Source organism: Mercenaria mercenaria, chromosome 13, assembly GCF_021730395.1.
Source record: "Mercenaria mercenaria strain notata chromosome 13, MADL_Memer_1, whole genome shotgun sequence".
In the NCBI taxonomy this organism is placed as follows: Eukaryota; Metazoa; Mollusca; class Bivalvia; order Venerida; family Veneridae; genus Mercenaria; species Mercenaria mercenaria.
In genome coordinates this window covers 68503281-68523014 of record NC_069373.1, presented here as the reverse complement: position 1 = coordinate 68523014, position 19734 = coordinate 68503281, and the positions used below count along the sequence as shown (strand labels likewise).

At 35.1% G+C, this 19734-nt stretch overlaps 1 protein-coding gene across 9 annotated transcripts in view; it reads right to left on the bottom strand.

Annotated features, from left to right (window-relative positions):
• The window catches only part of LOC123528561 (kinesin-like protein klp-3), a 74529-nt gene extending 54795 nt beyond the window's left edge, over positions 1-19734 (bottom strand). For 2 of the 9 annotated variants that reach the window (XM_053522175.1, XM_053522179.1), the window contains exons 1-3: positions 15030-15623; positions 13325-13650; positions 7018-7059 (exon numbers count right to left, since the gene is read on the bottom strand). In XM_053522175.1, coding sequence (XP_053378150.1) covers positions 7018-7059; positions 13325-13624 — 342 coding nt within the window. In that variant the 5' untranslated portion in view covers positions 13625-13650; positions 15030-15623. Of the gene's footprint in view, positions 1-7017; positions 7060-13324; positions 13651-15029; positions 15625-15678; positions 15797-19606 lie in introns of those variants that run through there. The other 7 variants (XM_053522181.1, XM_053522180.1, XM_053522177.1 and 4 more) reach the window with 6 other exon arrangements.

The following is a 19734-nucleotide window of genomic DNA, read 5'->3' as shown; positions in this document are numbered from 1 at the left end:
CGCAATGTAAATAATTCATGCTTTATTATTAAAGACGCGCCACAAGAAACTGTATTCTTTTGTATTTCCATGATGGTAATTATACAGGATTTGCACAAAGAAATTTAGAGCTACAAATTGACAGTGAAATATATTAGGCCAAGACAATATGTTTAATGTCTTAACATTATACTGAATGAATGTAGCAGTATGCAAAGCATTTTATGCATTAAGCTGAGTTTAGACAACACTTCATTTCTATAGGGTAAGATAGTTATTTATCTGTTTTTAAAGCTATACTGAAAGGAGATTGACTGAATAAGTTTACAGATGAAGTTGTGAAAACCAATTAATTCAGGGAGGGCCTAAATTGTCCAGCTGTAATATACCAGTATTATAGAATGATTTTCACAAAGTTCATGTGGGAGGAAAAAGTAGGTCAGTAGGTTGTGGTGGGTCTTTAAATCAAAATAAATGTCAGGATATTAATCTTTTCAACATGTAAATAGAATAGCCAAAGAGCTAGACGAACCCATGTTTAACTGTAATTTGCCTACTGATAAAAATACAGTTCCTGGTTTTATCTAAAATAACTTTGTGTTGATTCAATTTTGATCTTTACAGTCAGAAAAATTAGATAAAGCTATAATTAGATTTTAATTTTGAAATTTGGTATCCAATTTTGGAAGAATTTTTCAAATGATGTCATTTTGTTCATGTTTTTTGTGAATGACGTTAGATTACCCATGCAGTCTCATCGAGAGGGCAGTCCTTGATATTGTTACAACAGTGACGTTTATACGAAAATAACTGCTTTTTTCATTCCATTCCAAATGTATAAATAATGTAAAAGGTACCCTGAAGAATGCTCTGTAGAAGCCAAAACGTTGGTCTTGAATTAAAATTGTTAAACTAAACCTGCGTTGGCTGTGTCGTTACATTACACATCGGTGTCTTATTACAAATAATGTAAAATTTTGAAAATGAGGCTCATGCTGTCCATAAATATTAAGGACAGATGCTAGAATTTGGTGCACAAATTTTCCCAATAACAGAATTTCTTCAAACTTTGGATATTGAAGGACAATCATCTAAGAAACAAAAAAATGCAATAAAAATCATAGGTCACAGGTATCGAAAAAGAGTTATCTGCCCTTGAAAATGGCATTTCCCCCAAACATTTTCAAGGGCAGATAACTCTTTTTCGAATCCGAAAAAGAAATTCTGTTATTGGGAAAATTTTCGCCCATCTCATATACAAGGAATTCTAGCATACGCCTTTAACAAAATTAGAACCAGTTTTACCAAACCTACAGTATTTAGCTGGGTTTTTTTTATGACAAAGTGACAGCAATGTATGGGGAGAACAAGAGCTGTCACTAATGGTGACAAATGCCCCCGCAGCACCTTGACCTTTGACCTTGTGACCCCAAAGTCAGTAGGGGTGGTGTACTCAATAAGTACTATCAGCATGTGAAGTTTGAAGGTCCTGGGTGAAGTGGTTCGCAAGTAAAGTGCCTTCATGCAAAAAGTTAACATTGGCCCCTGTGACCTTGACCTTTGACCTGGTGATGCCAAAGTCAGTAGGGTTGGTGCACTCATAAAGTACTATCAGCATGTAAAGTTTGAAGGTCCTGGGTGCAGTGGTTCGTGGGTAAAGTGCTTCATGCAAAAGTTAACGTTGGCCCCTGTGACCTTGACCTTTGACCTGGTGACCCAAAGTCAGTAGGGGTGTGTACTCAATAAGTACTATCAGCATGTGAAGTTTGAAGGTCCTGGGTGCAGTGGTTCGCGAGTAAAGTGCCTTCATGCAAAAAGTTAACGTTGGCCCCTGTGACCTTGACCTTTGACCTGGTGATCCCAAAGTCAGTAGGGTGTGTACTCAATAAGTACTATCAGCATGTGAAGTTTGAAGGTCCTGGGTGCAGTGGTTCGCGTAGTAAAGTGCCTTCATGCAAAAAGTTAACGTTGGCCCCTGTGACCTTGACCTTTGACCTGGTGACCCCAAAGTCAGTAGGGTGGTGTACTCAATAAGTACTATCAGCATGTGAAGTTTGAAGGTCCTGGGTGCAGTGGTTCGCGAGTAAAGTGCCTTCATGCAAAAGTTAACTTGGCCCCTGTGACCTTGACCTTTGACCTGGTGACCCCAAAGTCAGTAGGGGTGGTGTACTCAATAAGTACAATCAGCATGTGAAGATTGAAGGTCCTGGGTGCAGTGGTTCGCGAGTAAAGTGCCTTCATGCAAAAAGTTAACGTTGGCCCCTGTGACCTTGACCTTTGACCTGGTGACCCCAAAGTCAGTAGGGGTGGTGTGCTCAATAAGTACTATCAGCACGTGAAGTTTGAAGGTCATGGGTGCAGTGGTTTGCGAGTAAAGTGCCTTCATGCAAAAAGTTAAAAAGACTAACGAACGAACGAATAGCTGAAAACTAATATGCCTCCCTTCGGGGGCATAAAAACACTACCATACCAAAGCAGTTTATTCTTGTTTCTTTGTTTGTTTTGGGTTTAACGCCGTTTTTCAACAGTATTTCAGTCATGTAACGGCGGGCAGTTAACCTAACCAGTGTTCCTGGATTCTGTACCAGTACAAACCTGTTTCCGCAGTAATGCCAACTTCCCCACATGAACAGAGGTGGAGGACATAATGATATCAGACAATGCGTTTATCAAATAGTACGGAGAACATACGCCCCGCCGAGGATCGAACTCGCGACCCGAGAATCGTAGACCAACGCTCTTACCTATTGAGCTAAAGTTTATTCTTGTTTCTTTGTTTAGTTTTCTACCACCAGATGCCATTTCTAATAACATATTCAAATTATAAACAATGATAAAGTAATTATTAAAATGTAATTTTGTTACACACAACTTTTAGTAAATTATATAAAATCAGCTGGACATAGATTCAAAGGCCATGTCTTAAAACTTTTTGTATTGGTGGAGCTTATGTTATCAGCCAATGCAAACCAAGATTAATGAAAAGATTGACTGGAAGGTCATTTCGGATTCATAAATCTTATAAATACACTTATATATGCAAAACAGTTCAAGATGTACATACTTTTCTATTAAATATTGATAAAAAGCGTACTTCCTTAAATAGAACCTATCTAAGTCCTTCCTTAAACATTCTCATAAAATCTACAAGAGATAATTTGAATCAATATTTTTAATCAAGTATGCCAAGAGAAACATAGACCTATAAAGACAATTCATTGAAAGCTTCGATTGTCATTCTGGTTTTTATTAGAAAAGCAATGAATCAAACAAAGCCAATCAACAGTTCCGTACTTAATTAATTGACCAATAAGCTCGGGTGTAATGAACTGTAGTACATCAAATATGTTAATCTTCAATCATTAGTTGCAAAAGCCAATAACTTTGTTAAATCTGTATTACACAAGTGAAAATATATGAGCCGTGCCATGAGAAAACCAACATAGTGGCTTTGCGACCAGCATGAGTCCAGACCAGACTGCATCCGCGCAGTCTGGGATCCATGCTGTTCGCTAACCGTTTCTCTAATTGCAATAGGCTTTGAAAGCCAACAGTATGGATCCTGACAAGACTGACCAGACTGCGCAGGCTGGTCTGGATCCATGCTGGTCGCAAAGCCATTATGTTGGTTTTCACATGGCACGGCTCATATCTGTAGCACAGCCAGGCATAAAAATTGCCACCGAATTGAATATAACATTTTTTCAGCTGCACTTAATTCAAACCCATAGAAAATTTTCACAACTTTAACTGATATATTAACTACACTTGATTACAATTTTTTTTAACTTTTTACCAATTTTATTACATGATCCCTTATATAAATCGCCAGTCCATAGTTAGTACTACTGACTGGTCTATATTTCAACATTAAATTTTGCTGGGATAAAGTCAAAACTTGAGGCCAAGTACATATTTGCTGTTATAAGAACCACATTTGTTATATTGTAACTTAATTTGACAACTTGCATATTCTCTGAATAACCTACTACCTATAAGTCAGATTTCATAAAAACATTTCTTGTACTTTGAAAGTTAACAAAGGATATACCATATCTTTTGAGGCTGATAAATGGACATACATACAGACAGACAGACAGACAGACAGATAAAAGGACATAATGAAATGATCTGTAAAATCTACAGACTGCTTCCAATCTTTGACCATAGTTTCATGAAAAAAATTGTGTGTACTTCTAAAGTTGACAGAATCTACCAACAGTTATTTAGTACATGGAAGGCTTATTAACACACAGATTGATGAAAAGAGAAAATAAAATAATGTGCCTGTTTCTCACATTATCTTCTACATATTCACCAAATTTTATGAAAGAATCTCTTGTACTTTTTAAGATAAGGCAGTCATATTTTTGGACTATTGTTTGCTGCCATAGCAACCACATTTTTTTCCAAAGCAACAAAATAAAACAGAATGTGCATATTCTACCAACTGCCATCTATCCATATACCAAGTTTCATGAGAAGAATGTCTTGTATTTTAAGTTCTGACAGGATACCAATCTGACTTAGTTGTCATATACTATCCATTGCTATAATATTAACTGCCTTTTCTGCCACACAACAAAAATAAAAGAATGTGCATACTCCCCTCTCCATATTGCGATCTTTCAATTAAACAAACAAGTTTCGTGAAAAACTATTTTGATATTGCAGGACCCCACTTTGTAGGACTGATGGACTAAATGACGAACTGACTAAGACATGAATACTGGAGACTGGGGTCAACTTTTGCTCAAAATTTAAACATGCAACCTCCAAATTAGGAGTCTGATGCTCTAGTCATGCACTACTACCCATCCCAGCAACTCTAAAGTGTTATCTACATTTTGGAAATGATAAAAATACATTTTTAAGTTGCTTTTAGTCATGCGATGCAACCAGTTCTGTTACAGAGCAGCAAACAAAGAGAACTGTAAAACTTATAAATTGTTGATCAGGAAACGAGACTTTTATCACCGTTCTTATTGTGCTAAGAGAGCAATTAGCATGAAAATTTAATTTTGTTTCCTCTGAAAAATTAAACTGTTTCATGTAGAACCATTCTTATAACAGCCATTTAACACACAATGTTTTCTGTAGCATAAAACAGCAGTTGATGACTCAATATATTAAAAAAAAAATAGGCACCATATCGCATTCTCCTAAAATATCAAAACTACTAAATTTAACATTGAATATACTTAATCTGTTTACATTGTGTTTTAAGAAAAGTAATACAAAGTGTAAGTAAATGAAAATTATTCCTCCCATATTTACATTGTTATTTTAGAAAAGTTTTCTTCAGCTTATTTAAACAGTCGCTAGTGCATAACTACATGCTTAGTGCCCAACATACATTTATCTTTGGTGGATTCTTAATTACAGAGACCACTGTGTAATTATGCACCTGTGACAGTTAAACTAAACTGTACAATAAGAAAATTTAAATTTTATTTAGTCATGTAACCTAAAGTTAGGTTAGTTAATATGTTTTTCAGTAACTTCAAAATGATTCGGATACATCCTGTAAAACAATGCAAGTTTCTAGTACTACACACAGTTTGTGCTGGTTCAAGTAGTTACTAAGGTAGCAAGAGATTTGATCCACCATTAAACTGTGTTGCTTTTTTAATTGTGGATATCAAATATCAGGATAGTAAGGAACTTATTTTGAAAGTGACAAATACTGTATGTTCACTAAAAATAGTTCAGAACCTCAAGAAATGCCTCCAACTCCAATGCGGTAATCAGAAAACTCCTACATGTACCAAACTATACTTCAGTAAACATAAACATACCATACATAATTTCTAAACAGAACTTAGAACTGAAATGTTGCATGGGTTAATTATTAAAACCATTTTAAAAGACATGCACTGCTAAGACATTTTCTTGTCCATGTAAGATTATTTGTGAGAATTTCACTTGTGACTGCGCCACTCTTAAAAGTTCCCTTGGTGACAGATATTTTGATCTGAGTCTTGACAATGAAACAAGATTACATCCTCTTTATATTTTCAATGATTTTTGGAAAAAACAGAATAATTGAGCTGTACCATGAGAAAACCAACATAGTGGCTTTGCGACCAGCATGGATCCAGACCAGCCTGCGCATCCACGCAGTCTGGTCAGGATCCATGCTGTTCGCTTTCAAAGTCTATTGCAATTAGAGAAACTGTTAGCGAACAGCATGGATCCTGACCAGACTGCGCGGATGCGCAGGCTGGTCTGGATCCATGCTGGTCGCAAAGCCACTATGTTGGTTTTCCCATGGCGCGGCTCAATTACAGTTGGAACACAGTATGTCAAATTCCAAGGAATCGAGCTATTTACTTTGAGATAACCAAAATTCAACTTAAAATTCTATTTTGTGACAGGATATGAAAATGTCTACGAGAGCCAGAATTTCAAAAGAAGCAAGTTCGAGATATCGAGTTTCAACTGTATATTCAGATGTTAATAAATATATATAGATCCTATAGTATTTTTTGTTAAGTAATGAAAAGCACTTGTGTACAAACATGACTGCTTTAATATTTATCATGTTTGTTAGTGTAACTAAACATCTAAGTGTGCAACGGTTGTTTTTCGTGCTTTAAATAATTTCATATACAGTTTTTTACACTCCACCCTTGCTACAAAATACTCGTAGGATAAGTGAACACAAGTCCTAAATACCAATCGGAAATCATAAAAAAAAATCATATAAAAATGCACAAAGAAATGATAAATAAAACCAAATGTAAAATAAATATGCATTTGATGTTAAATATTTATGCAAATTTTCTCTAGTGTAAGGTCAGTGTCCTCTTAGACATATTTATAAATACATTTTTCTAAGACATAAATTATAATTTATTCATGAAATACCCAACAACATTAAAAGTCAATCTTAAAACTTTTTATCAAAATAATTTTTTACAATTCATACTGAGTATCAACAGATTCACCATTTATCTTTGATAAAAGCAGAACTTAATTTCAGGGTGTAAGCAAAATGCATGCACACAACAACAACACTGACATCAATTAATGTACCTGTTGTGATGGCATGTTGGAACTCCTAGCTTGGGTTGGTGGCTGAAAACATATAAATGGAGCACTTGTGAACTTTAATATTTGATTTTTTTAGTAACGCTACGTGAATACCAACAGCTGAACAGGGAAGTTGCAGTAACAATGTCAAAGCCTTAAACTTTTTCTGATAGATTTACAATGGGTGCCTTAAATATCAAAGACTTGTGTGTTTACCATCTGTTAGGCGTAAAAAAAAATGTTTGTTTCCCGTATCACGACCTACCCTAAATTTTTGGCCCGACTCTAAATGTTTTTATGGTCTTGGAGATTTTTTTCTCAACTTTTTAACAAAAAGTTGCAAAACTGCAATTTTTATGCAATTTCTATCTAATCAGGAAGATTGACATTCTTCAGAAAAAATCAACTACTGTGAAATCATTAATATTCGTGGGGGACTAATTTTCATGGAATTCATGGTTGAGTCAATCCATGAAATTTAATCCCAATGAACAAGTAAAATTCCCATTCATTTTATGTTCAAAAGTTGAAATCCACAAATTCATTTTCCCACGAAATTGCCGTTTTGACCAAAACCATGAAATTTCATGCCCACGGAATTAAATGCTTTTACAGTATATCAATAAAAAACAAGAGCTGTCAGTTGACAGCGGACTCGACTATTCTCAGTGCTTGATAGTATAGTATAAGCTATGAGTAAAATTTTAACATTACAATAAGCATATTCTAAGTCAAAAAGGGGCCATAATTCAGTCAAAATACTTGATAGAGTTGCCTCCTCCTTTTTACAGACTGGGGTCATGATGGTAAACAAGTATGCAAAATATGAAAGCAATATCTCAATGGACTTTGAAAATATTTGGGGTGGTATGCAAACTTTAACATTTATTCTAAGCTGAAAACGGGCCATAATTCAGTCAAAATGCTTGAAAGAGTTGCCTCCTCCTTTTTACAGACTGGGGTCATGATGGTAAACAAGTATGCAAAATATGAAAGCAATATCTCAATGGACTTTGAAAATATTTGGGGTGGTACGCAAACTTTAACATTTATTCTAAGTCGAAAAGGGGCCATAATTCAGTCAAAATGCTCGATAGAGTTGCTTCCTCCTGTTTACAGATTGGGGTCATGATGGTAAACAAGTATGCAAAATATGAAAGCAATATCTCAATTGAGTTTGAAAATATTTGGGGTGGTATGCAAACTTTAACATTTGTGTGAAGCTCACGCTAACGCTAACGCTCACACCGACACCGGGGCGAGTAGGATAGCTCCCCTATTCTTCGAATAGTCGAGCTAAAAATGTATCTCTGAAATTATGTGCCAAGCATATAACATTATACATCATCATAAAAATTATACAAGTTTCTAAACAAATACTAAGCTAAAATTTTGCATAATTAGAGGGTTTGTGATTTCATACTTCCATGCATATGTTTAGGACAACACTTTTTTTAAATTCAAATAAGGGTCTGATGTGTCAAAATTCAGAGCATTAATATTTTCATACAAATTAGCCATACATGTCCAAAATGTATTTGTGCAATCTGAGACCAATATGTCGTTTAGAAATTTCAAACTTATTTTTTTAATTGAAAGAAATTTAGTTATCATGTTATTTTGTGAGAAAGAATTTTACTACACCTACACTAGAACACACAAGTATGAAATCACAATATGTCTATTACTTTTAATAAAATGAGTGTTAAATTTTTCCTATGGCCAGAATATATAAAAACTATGTGCAGGTGTTAAGATCCATCAATGAAATAACAACTTACATGAAGTTAATAATGACATATTTGGAATAACGAAACAAAGACGACATGTAAAATTGACTGGTTTTACGTTACACGCATGCTGATAATTATAACACAATAAACCAGAAGCTTTATGCCGATCAGTCTATTGATTAAAATCTTTGATTTAAGAACAAAAGAACTGAATGGAGATGTTTTCGTGCAATGTCATTAGCTTTATATACTCTGCATTTCTGTCATTCATATATTGTGTTGGCAAATATACCAAAACAAAACCAACCATCAAGTTATTATTACTTAATCTGTATTAAATGAGCCATGCCATGGGAAAACCAACATAGTGGGTATGCGACCAGCATGGATCCAGACCAGCCTGCGCATCCGCGCAGTCTGGTCAGGCTCCATGCTGTTCGCTTTTAAAGCCTATTTGAATTGGAGAAACTGTTAGCGAACAGCATGGAGCCTGACCAGACTGCGCGGATGTGCAGGCTGGTCTGGATCCATGCTGGTCGCATACCCACTATGTTGGTTTTCCTATGGCACGGCTCAAATGTGAAAACTTTTCAGAAATACGTCATTTTTTAGAGTTTTGATGCCAGTCAAAAAATTTGTGTGTATGAAAATAGACAAATACAAATTTTCTCCAGAAACATACATGTCATCATATACACATAAACACATATTCTGCACATACAAAATTAATTGCCTTTCATGTACCATGTCTTCAAAATAAAGATTCTTGAAAAGGAGTTATGACAAAATCTAAATAAGATGATTATTAAACATAAGTAACAAAAAAAATAACAAGAGATCACAGAGTGATCTTGGCGCCCACCAATGTGCCATTTTTGAGTGTTCCAAATTTCAAGACTTACTAACTAGCTCAAGGTCAAATTTCATTTCCATACACAACTGTGCATGTGGTCCAAATTCAAAAGCTGTAGCTTGAGAAATGTGAAAGTAGGTCACTAGGTCAATGTCAAGGTCAAAGTTTGTTTCGGTACACAATCCTATGCATGTGGTCTAAATTTGAAGCCTGTAGCTACAGAAATGTGAAAGTAGGTCACTAGGTCAATCTTAAGGTCAAAGTTCATTTCGGTACACAAAACTATGCAAGTGGTCCAAATCTGAAGGCTGTAGCTTGAGAAATGTAAAAGTAGGTCACTAGGTCAAAATCAAGATCAAATTCTATTTCGGAATACAAAACTATGCATGTGGTCCAAATTTGAAGCCTGTACCTTCAAAAATGTGAAAATAGGTCACTAGGTCAATGTAAAGGTCAAAGTTCATTTCGGTACACAAAACTATGCATGTGGTCCAAATTTGAAGGCTGTAGCTTGAGAAATGTAAAAGTAGGTCACTAGGTCAAAATCAAGGTCAAATTTTATTTTGGAATACAAAACTATGCATGTGGTCCAAATTTGAAGCCTGTACCTTCAAAAATGTGAAAGTACGTCACTAGGTCAATGTGAAGGTCAAAGTTTTTTTCGGTACATAAAACTATGCATGTGGTCCAAATTTGAAGGCTGTAGCTTGAGAAATGTGAAAGTAGGTCACTAGGTCAAAATCAATGTCAAATTTCATTTTGAAACACGAAACTATGCATATGGTCCAAATTTGACGCCTGTACCTTCAAAAATGTGAAAGTAGGTCACTAGGTCAAAATCAAGGTCAAAGTTTTTTCCAGTGCACAAAACAATGCATGTGGTCCAAATTTGAAGGCTGTAGCTACAGAAATGTGAAAGTAGGTCACTAGGTCAAAATCAAGGTCAACTCATGTCAAGGTTCATCTTGCCACTCAAAAATATACATGTGGTCCAAATTTGAAGGCTGTAGCTACAGAAATGTGAAAGTAGGTCACTAGGTCAAAATCAAGGTCAACTCATGTCAAGGTTCATCTTGCCACTCAAAAATATATATGTGGTCCAAATTTGAATGTTGTAGTTATTGACAAGAACATTTTAAAAGCTTTTCCCTATATAAGTCTATATGAACCATGTGACCACCAGGGCGGGGCCATTTTTGACCCTAGGGGAATAATTTGAACTAACTTGGTAGAGAACCATTAGATGATGCTACATTACAAGTATCAAAGCCCTAGGCTTTGTGGTTTGGACAAGAAGATTTTCAAAGTTTTTCCTTATATGTCTCTGTAAACCACATATGACCCCCAGGGCGGGGCCATATTTGACCCTAGGGGTATAATTTAAAAAATCTTAGTTGAAGACCACTAGATGATGTCACATACAAAATATCAAAGCCCTAGGCCCTGTGGTTTTGGACAAGAGGTTATTCAAAGTTTTTCCCTATATAAGTCTATATAAACCATGTGACCCCCAGGGCGGGGCCATATTTGACCCTAGAGAAATAATTTGAATCATCTTGGTAGAGGACCACTAGATGATGCTTCAAACCAAATATCAAAGCCCTAGGCTCTGTGGTTTTGGACAAGAAGGTTTTCAAAGCTTTTCCCTATATAAATCTATGTAAAAAAAAATAGAAATAAACAAAGGGCCATAACTCACTCATAAATTGTTGAACCAGTCTGATTTTCAGGGGGACACAACTAGGGTACCAATACATCATTCTGACAAAGTTTGGTCAAAATCCCCCCAGTAGTTTCTGAGGAGATGCGATAACGAGAAATTGTTAACGGACGGACGGACGGACTGACGGACGGACGGACGGAATGACGGACGGACGGACCACGGACGCAGAGTGATTTTAATAGCCCACCATCTGATGATGGTGGGCTAAAAATACAGAAACAACTGAAACAGAACATCAAAGTAAATTGTGCCATCATATATAGGAGACTACAAGTTACAATATACAAACAAATGAAAGACATTAATAGATAACTTGTTTAAACAACAAAGACAGATAAGTCTAATTTATGTGATACCTTGTCTTCATTATTTTGTATAAACAACAAATAAAACAGAAAAAACACATTTACTACATTTTTATACAGGAGTGGAGGATACATGTAACTTTTTTCCACAACAAGGACTGAGATATGTTTTATATTCGTACTTGCTTTTTAGTGATATCTTCTTCTGACTTTGTTCCATCTTCCTGCAATTTGTTCACTTTTTTAGTGAATTTAGTTTACACTAACTTTTATAACACGTTCTGCAACTTATATCAATCACTCTCAACACTTCATTCCTGATGGTCTTCATTCGAGAACAGAGGCTTCAAGTTTCAAGTTTTCAATTATAATGCAAGAAGGGAGAGAATATATGTCACTACCACTAGGCTAATAACAGCATGCTTGACTTTTCTCAGTGCTTGACTCTGAATTAGAGCTTTGCCAGTAAAAACTTTATAAAACTTTAACCAAAAAATTCTAAGTTAAAAAGGGGCATAACTCTGTCAAAATTTAAAAAAGTGATGGGGATTGTTTCTCCTGTTGCAGAAAAAAACTTTAAAAAATATATATATAAATCTGGTCACATGCCCTTTAAAAGGTTAGAGCAAACGCAAGACTCCAGGGGTATATGAGCTTTACCCTTTTGTCAACAAGGTCCTGCTATTTCTTTTGTATAAAATGTTAATCATAATTATGTACTTTTTCTTGGTCTAATTTAAACTTAAATAAATAAATAGTAAAATAATGGCAAAATAAATAGCAAATCAAATAGCAAAATCAATAAATATGTAAACAGACAACTAATGTATCTGAAGTTTCTGTTAATTAAGTCTTAAAACGAGAAACTTTTTCTTTCCAACATTAAACAGTTCTTCTTTGATCTTTATGTACTTTAATGGTTAAGTGTGAATATACATTGCAGACAGACGTCAGAACATGTTCCATTATAAAACCTTTAACAATCAGACAATAGGTTAATCAAAGCCTGCAATAATAGGGTTAATCGCTACTTGATTATTGTAGTAACATGACAAATAGTTGCCTGTTTTAGCTTTAAGCTTTAAAATTTCTTTTAATCTTTTACTTAATAATTGAACAATGCCTAAATTAGCTGACTTTTATCACATAACAATCTTTAATTTTCATATGCCACAGTAGAAAGTATCTCAAGTAAGCTAACTTTCCTTCAATCAAAATTATTATTCCATGCTTATATATATATGTCTGTAGTTTTGTTTCTGTGATTTTTCTTACTACTGATTAACATTTTGTGTTTATTTCATTTTGTAATCATTTAACTCTGTATTTAATATTATTGCTACTGTTATTTGATGTAAATGTTGTAAAAATGTTGAGGCACATATGGAAGATCGTTTTGGCGAATATGTAGCCTCGTTAAATAAAGTCTTTATTATTATTATAAGTAACACTTTATGACTCCTTATTTTGAAATAGTGACTTTTACTATATAAGTATATTACTTTAACTTCAAATTAAAATGCTCTAAAATCTATGAAAATCATTCACTAAGATATTATAATAATAGACTAAATGAATAATCTAAGCTATATTTGCATAATTTGCACTATTTGGCTACATGACCTAAATGTGAAAAAAGCACATCTTTGAGGAAAGCAGAAATTAGCATTAATCCTGATTGTAAAAACAGCATTACCTTTCTACCATTTGCTGCAGCACCCTGTCTCGGTGTGTTCTGCTGTTTTGTTCTATCAGAGGTACTACCAGAGGCACCTGGATCTGTACCTCGTGGATTTTTTGATGTTGATGAAGACTGATGAGGGTTTGGACTCGCACCTGTTGAACGGGCAGGCGGGCGTGACCTGCTTCCCCCTTGGCCAGCAATCTGTACCTCTTCAAATTGGCGATTTCTTTTTGGCTGTTTTGGTGTTGTACGGGCAGTGACTGGAGCCGACTGGGTTTCTTTAGGTGCTTCGCTTGAACTACCACTTCCCATTGTCACTTGATAGACTGTCTACATTTCTAAACATGAAAAACAGAAGCAAAAAGTCATTTTTGTAATACACAAAACTGAATGAAATTTAGCACTTAATTATGTTAGTTGTCTAAGATATGCCTTTGTCAATGTTTAAGCTGAAAAAGTTCTAACAAAATACTGGTACTTATTGTAAATAAAACACTGAAACAGTGTGATTCAGTGATTTTAAGCATTTTGCTCAAAACAACACTTTCGTTGCCTGTTATATACTAAAATGTTGAAACTGAGCCTAGAAAAAATCCAGTGCAATTATTAATAGACTGTATTTATAATTTTAGCTTTATGTGGGGAGGGGGTGTGGGGGAGAGGGCATAAATATGTTAAAGCAAAACTTCATGGCCTAACTAAACCCCTCCCCACTGGGTTGCCACTTAGTTCAGAAAATGAAATTCCCTGACTTTTCCCTGACTTTTCACTGATCAAACCATACTTTTCACTGACCAATACCACCATATTTTTTTTGCCTCCTCAACTACAGCCGTCCAATCCACCCTTTTATATTTATTTTGTTTCAGATATAACAAACTTTCATTAACAAATACTAAAAATATAAGAGTGTAACATTATAATGATGATATTAGTAAGTGACAATAATTGACTTCACTTGGCTATAAACACACCCCTCACAATTACACCAAAATGTGTTTGAAAATACTTATAAATACTGCTTGAAGACTGACACAGCCAATGAACATTTTAAACATCTACCCAGAATTTCATTTTCCCCTGACTTTTCCCTGACTTACCTAAAATTTCATTTTTCACTGACCATTATCAATATTTCCCTGACAATTCACTGACCTTTAAAAAAGTCATTTTTCCCTGACTTTTCAAGGTAAGTGGCAACCCTGCCCAGTTTTTGCAAAATGTAATGTCCCAGGGCTGTTAATAAATGAATACATGTATATGGAAGTAAGTGATACAGTGAACTGCAGACAGTATTTATAAATATAAACACTGATGTTCTCATCTACTCTGTATCACACTCGTAACTTTCAACTTAATTTATGGTTACTGAAATTCTATTTACACATCTTTCCTATTTGTTTTTAACATACTGATATTGTATTAATAAACATTATATTTGAGGGCAGACCCTTAAATTTTAGCAAATGATTGAAAGTCAAACTGTTATACTAAGTAATAACATAAAGGTTATTTCATCAACACCATCAAGAGATTAGTTACAGTTGGCTTAGACTTAATGCAAAACAATACAATATGGCAGGAAGAGTTAATTAAAGGAACAAAAGCTCAGTTATTTCATAAAAAAAAAATAGTGTCTTTTTTTAAATCATAAATATATTATCACCTTAAAATTTCAATTTTACTGAAAAAATTAAATCTAAACATTTTGATATACCTTTATATTTGAAATCCAACATATAGTCAAGAATTAAACTGAATAATTTCTAATTGTTTCGCCCTATCTTCTCTTTCTTCTTTATTTTAAAAATAAATCCAACTTTTTTTTTGTAATTATATTCTTTTTAAAAAAAATAAATCCAACTTTTTTGTAATAACAAATTTAATTAATAAATCCACAATTTGTAAAATCCTTTTGAGTTTTTTTTTTATTATAACTTCAACTGTTCACTTTTCATTAAGTTAAATCAATACTTTATTTGGCTTTAATCCATAACTGAAAAGACTGACACCCTGTATGACAATATAAAGTAACTAAATCAGTTAATCCTTAATCCATACACAGACTGCATGTATAACAAGCACAGGAATTAATTAATAAATGTGCCACACTTCACATGACATGGTCTTTGAAGACCAAGTATACCAGTGAATATCTAATTAATGATCTGTGAAAGTGAGCACATTTATTCCCAACTATTTAAACATATTAGTATAAGGACGGGTTTTATTTCACTTTTGCCAAGTTTGACTAAAATTTTAGCGCGGTCTGCCAAAAACTGGGCCGAATTATGAAGGAAGATTATGGATCAATGAAATGTCAGAGTTATTTCAGGTTCAGATAAAGCGGATATTTTTCAATACACCTTTTTAGGGCTGTGTAAACCAAAGAGGTTCATCGTAGCACGACCATTGATCGAACTACCTGGCTGCCTAGCAAATATGTAAACAATGATCAAAACTGTCCTTCACCTTGGCAGTGGGTTATTGAACGCTTGTATTTACGTTTCAAATCGACGACAAAGCTGTCTGGTGATAAAGATGCGATTAATTATTAACCCAATCCGTATAATAAAGAGGAAAGATAATGAATAAAAAAGAACGAGTTCATTATAAAATGCCAGAATTATTTACCTTCATCAACGGCGTTTTCTTATTGTGTTAACAAACTTTAGGGCATACGGTGACCTGTCCCTCTTTTGGTGGTGGACTGAGACTTGCGGTGCCCATTTGGGCATTGTTTCTGGCATGGGCAGGCTAGCTCTTGGGCAGTCCAACCCGTAACATAATTATCACTCTTATTTCATTTCAGTCTGATATTACGCAGGCCAAAGCGAATGACTGCATGTCAAGACCGACACGTGACGTTAACGCATATACGCAATAGGTTTAAATCTTGACAAACCGTTCTTAACTGTTTTGAGCGCGCGTGAATGGAAACCGAATATATAAAAGGCCGAAAAGCTCTACACGTAGGTCAGAATATTAATAATCTTGTCAAAGAGTGAGAAACCTGTGCAGCCAAACCGGGACCCGAACCCGGGGCCTCGTAATACTGTTCCGATGCTCTACCGACTGAGCTACCCGGCTACACTCCTTTACTGTGACAATTGTAATCTTTGGCGGCACTGGGCTCAACGTCATTTACGCTGTATTCGTGCTCAGTGGGCATGGGTATTATTTAATGACGAGTCCCGTTTCAATCTGAGTATTGCTGATGCTATACGCGTTTTTGACGTCGATGTGAACTGTTTGTTAGAGCTGGATCAATTTGGTGAGAGACAGTTTTATGGTTTGGGGCGTGATAACGGGAGTTGAAAAACAGATGCTGTCATTCCCTATACTCCGAATATTCAGCGTTACATTGACGACATTCTTCGTCAAATGGTGGTTCCGTTTCTGCAGTAGCAGTCCGGTGAGTTGATGTCCGATAAAGCAAGGTTTCCTCGCCAGGCATAACGTCAATGTGATCCAGTGGCCGACTCGCTCACTGGACATGAATTCAATTGAACACATTTGGGACATTCTTGGACGGAGAGCTAGACATGTTCGTAACCTTATAGTAGCCATTGTCCAAGAATTGAATGTCATTCAAAATTACGTAATTTGACGAACGTTACGTACAATCGATGCAGTCAAGCATTGATTCGTAGGAGAGGTGGACACAATTCGTATTGAACAAACTACAGAAATTCAAACAAATTTACAGTAAACAAATCAAGAAAATAACACAGACAACTGATAATTCTACAACTGAAATGTTGTTTTGACCTCTATGTCACTCAGCGTTGAATGAACCGATGTCTTTTGTCTTTGGTTGTGACGGAACACACATCATCGTGTAGTTAGATACATATCATAAATTTTGTTACTAAATCTGTGTATGCTTTTACAAGGGTTACCTGTAAAAATAAAACCAAAGTACATTAATTCTCTGTCTTTTTTTTGCGTCAGTATACGTTGTAAAGTTGTATGTACCAACACAATCCCGCGAGGACTTCAAACAAATGTCGTACATAAATAAGCTGCCTTCTATCTTCCTAAAACGTTTCGTTAAAATGCTATTGTATTCATGTGAAACTGTGTCCCGCAGACAGTCCCTAGTAAACATGGAGAACAAGTTACTTGTTTGCCATACTTCATCCTGTAGCGTTAGTGTAGTGTAAAGCAGGATTGCATCCTGTAGCTATGTGTGAAGCAGGATTAGATGTAAAAAAATTGTTTGTTTCCGGTATCCCGACCTACCAAAAATTTTTGGCTTGACCCGAAATGTTTTTTTGGCCTTGGAGAATATTTGTTTCACCTTTTTAACAAAAAGTTGCAAAACTGTACATTCTATGCTTTTAACATGGTCAGTAATGTTAGAAACCAGCTTACTGGTGCTCTAAAGGCATAACCCCCTTATTTGTATTCATTTTGACACAAAAATAATTTCCGAAAAGTCTCTTTATAAAAAAATCCCGCCCCCCCCCCCTCCCAAAAAAAAAAATTCCCGATCTACCTACCTACCCAATTTTTTTAGCATGTTACCGAAAACAAAGAATTATTATTAGGCCTTACATATCCTGTAGCTATGTGTGAAGACCATCATTAGTCGTTATTTGTGCCACAGGTTCTGTGAATTTGTTTTTTTAAAGTATGGGCCGTTTAGTTGATACACAGTTGCTCAACAGATATTCATGTGATGAATAGCATAAATTTGAAGACTGAAAATCTGATTTTCCTTTTCACAAGTTCCACCAGGTGACCTAGAACCGAAACGTATTGAAGGTAAACCACGTCTTCAAACTGACACCGACATCAAGAACTGTTACATACTCGTCACCCAAACGTGATATCTCAGTATTATAATATGCTCATATAAGACAAAATATCGTCAAATAATGCTTTAAGTATTCAAAATAAGTTTTAAAATAAAAGACTCTGAAATTCGTGTAATTAGTTACAGATGCCATTATCAGGTCTAGTATATAGCCCGATTGGTTTATGGGATACTGACTGGTATATGATGCACCATTTGGCGTATTCAATTGTGCACCAATTAGAGTATGAAATTCAATCGTGCACCAGTTCGAATATTCAATCGTGCACCAACTGGTCTATCAGTATCAGAAGGAGAATGTTTCTGGTAAATATCTTTTGATTCAGAAACATAATAATCACGTTTTTGCACTTGCAGATGTTAATGGTTACGATGTGTACCATGAAATGAGATAGACTGAACACTTGAAATTTTACCAGTGCGTCATAGTTCTATTCTTATAGTCCCCAAAAATATCAATAGCTAAGGTTAGAAAACCGAAACTTGCTGCAAAAAGAAAAACAAGAAGCAGGGTTTTACAAATATTTCTGCAGTTTAACCAGGTCGGAAACTTCACCTGGATTGAGAGACATTCTCTCGATCTAAACACTGTCTCTCGTTCGAAAGATAGAATGTCTTCAGATTTTTGAAAAATTGATACAAGAAAGATATTTTTCTATCTTTGAAATTAATTTGTGCAATCTAAAATGAGTGTTTCAATTATTCTTTCATTGATTTTCATTGCTTAAGCTAATTTGAGTCTTTCGATCAAAAGACATATTGTCTTTCGGATGAGAGACAATTTTTAGATCAAGAGAATGTCTCTCAATCAAGATGAAGTCTCCGACTTGTAAACAACAGAACAATAAAAGGTGCAAATGCCAGACTACACCTGTCATCAGTTCTCCAAAATTTTACTAAAGCGATTGATACATCAATCAATGCATAACCGAATACACCAATTGGTACATCTCATATGTAAAAATGGTGCATTGTCCACCAATCGCTTGAATCGGGCTGTATACACTGATATACTGGACCTGACTATCTTGACTGACAGTTTAATATCACAGGGAAAAAAACAACAACATTTCTACACAAATAAAGTTGAATTTTGCAACCTTTTACCAGTTTACAAGATGCCTGAAAAATAAAGAAAATCAAACAAAGCTTATACAAAATCATTTTCGGTGCTCAGGAAAACCGCAACACGTGGAACTTGATTCCAATCGTTACAAAAGATACAACCAGGGCATCGATCGACATCAAACCGGTACTTGATAAGTAATTCATCCATTTCTCATGTTACCTACAACATCTCTTCTGTGAATTCATCACCATATAAATATGCAAGTGACAAAATAGTCAGAAAGAGGTATCAATCTGACAACGAAAACACGCATTTAATTCTCAAATTGCATGCTCATCGTTTTTAAAATATTTCCTATGCTAGTTTTGTAACTATTAACCGACAAATTATCAATAAAACGTACCTGTGTTGTTGGCATGCCGGCTTGGAGCATTCCTCTTGCACGCTCAACCTTCACCAACGAAATTCATGCCATGCTTTTCCAATACTTTTTTAAGTTTCATAAATTTGAACAAGTTGTTTACGCACGAG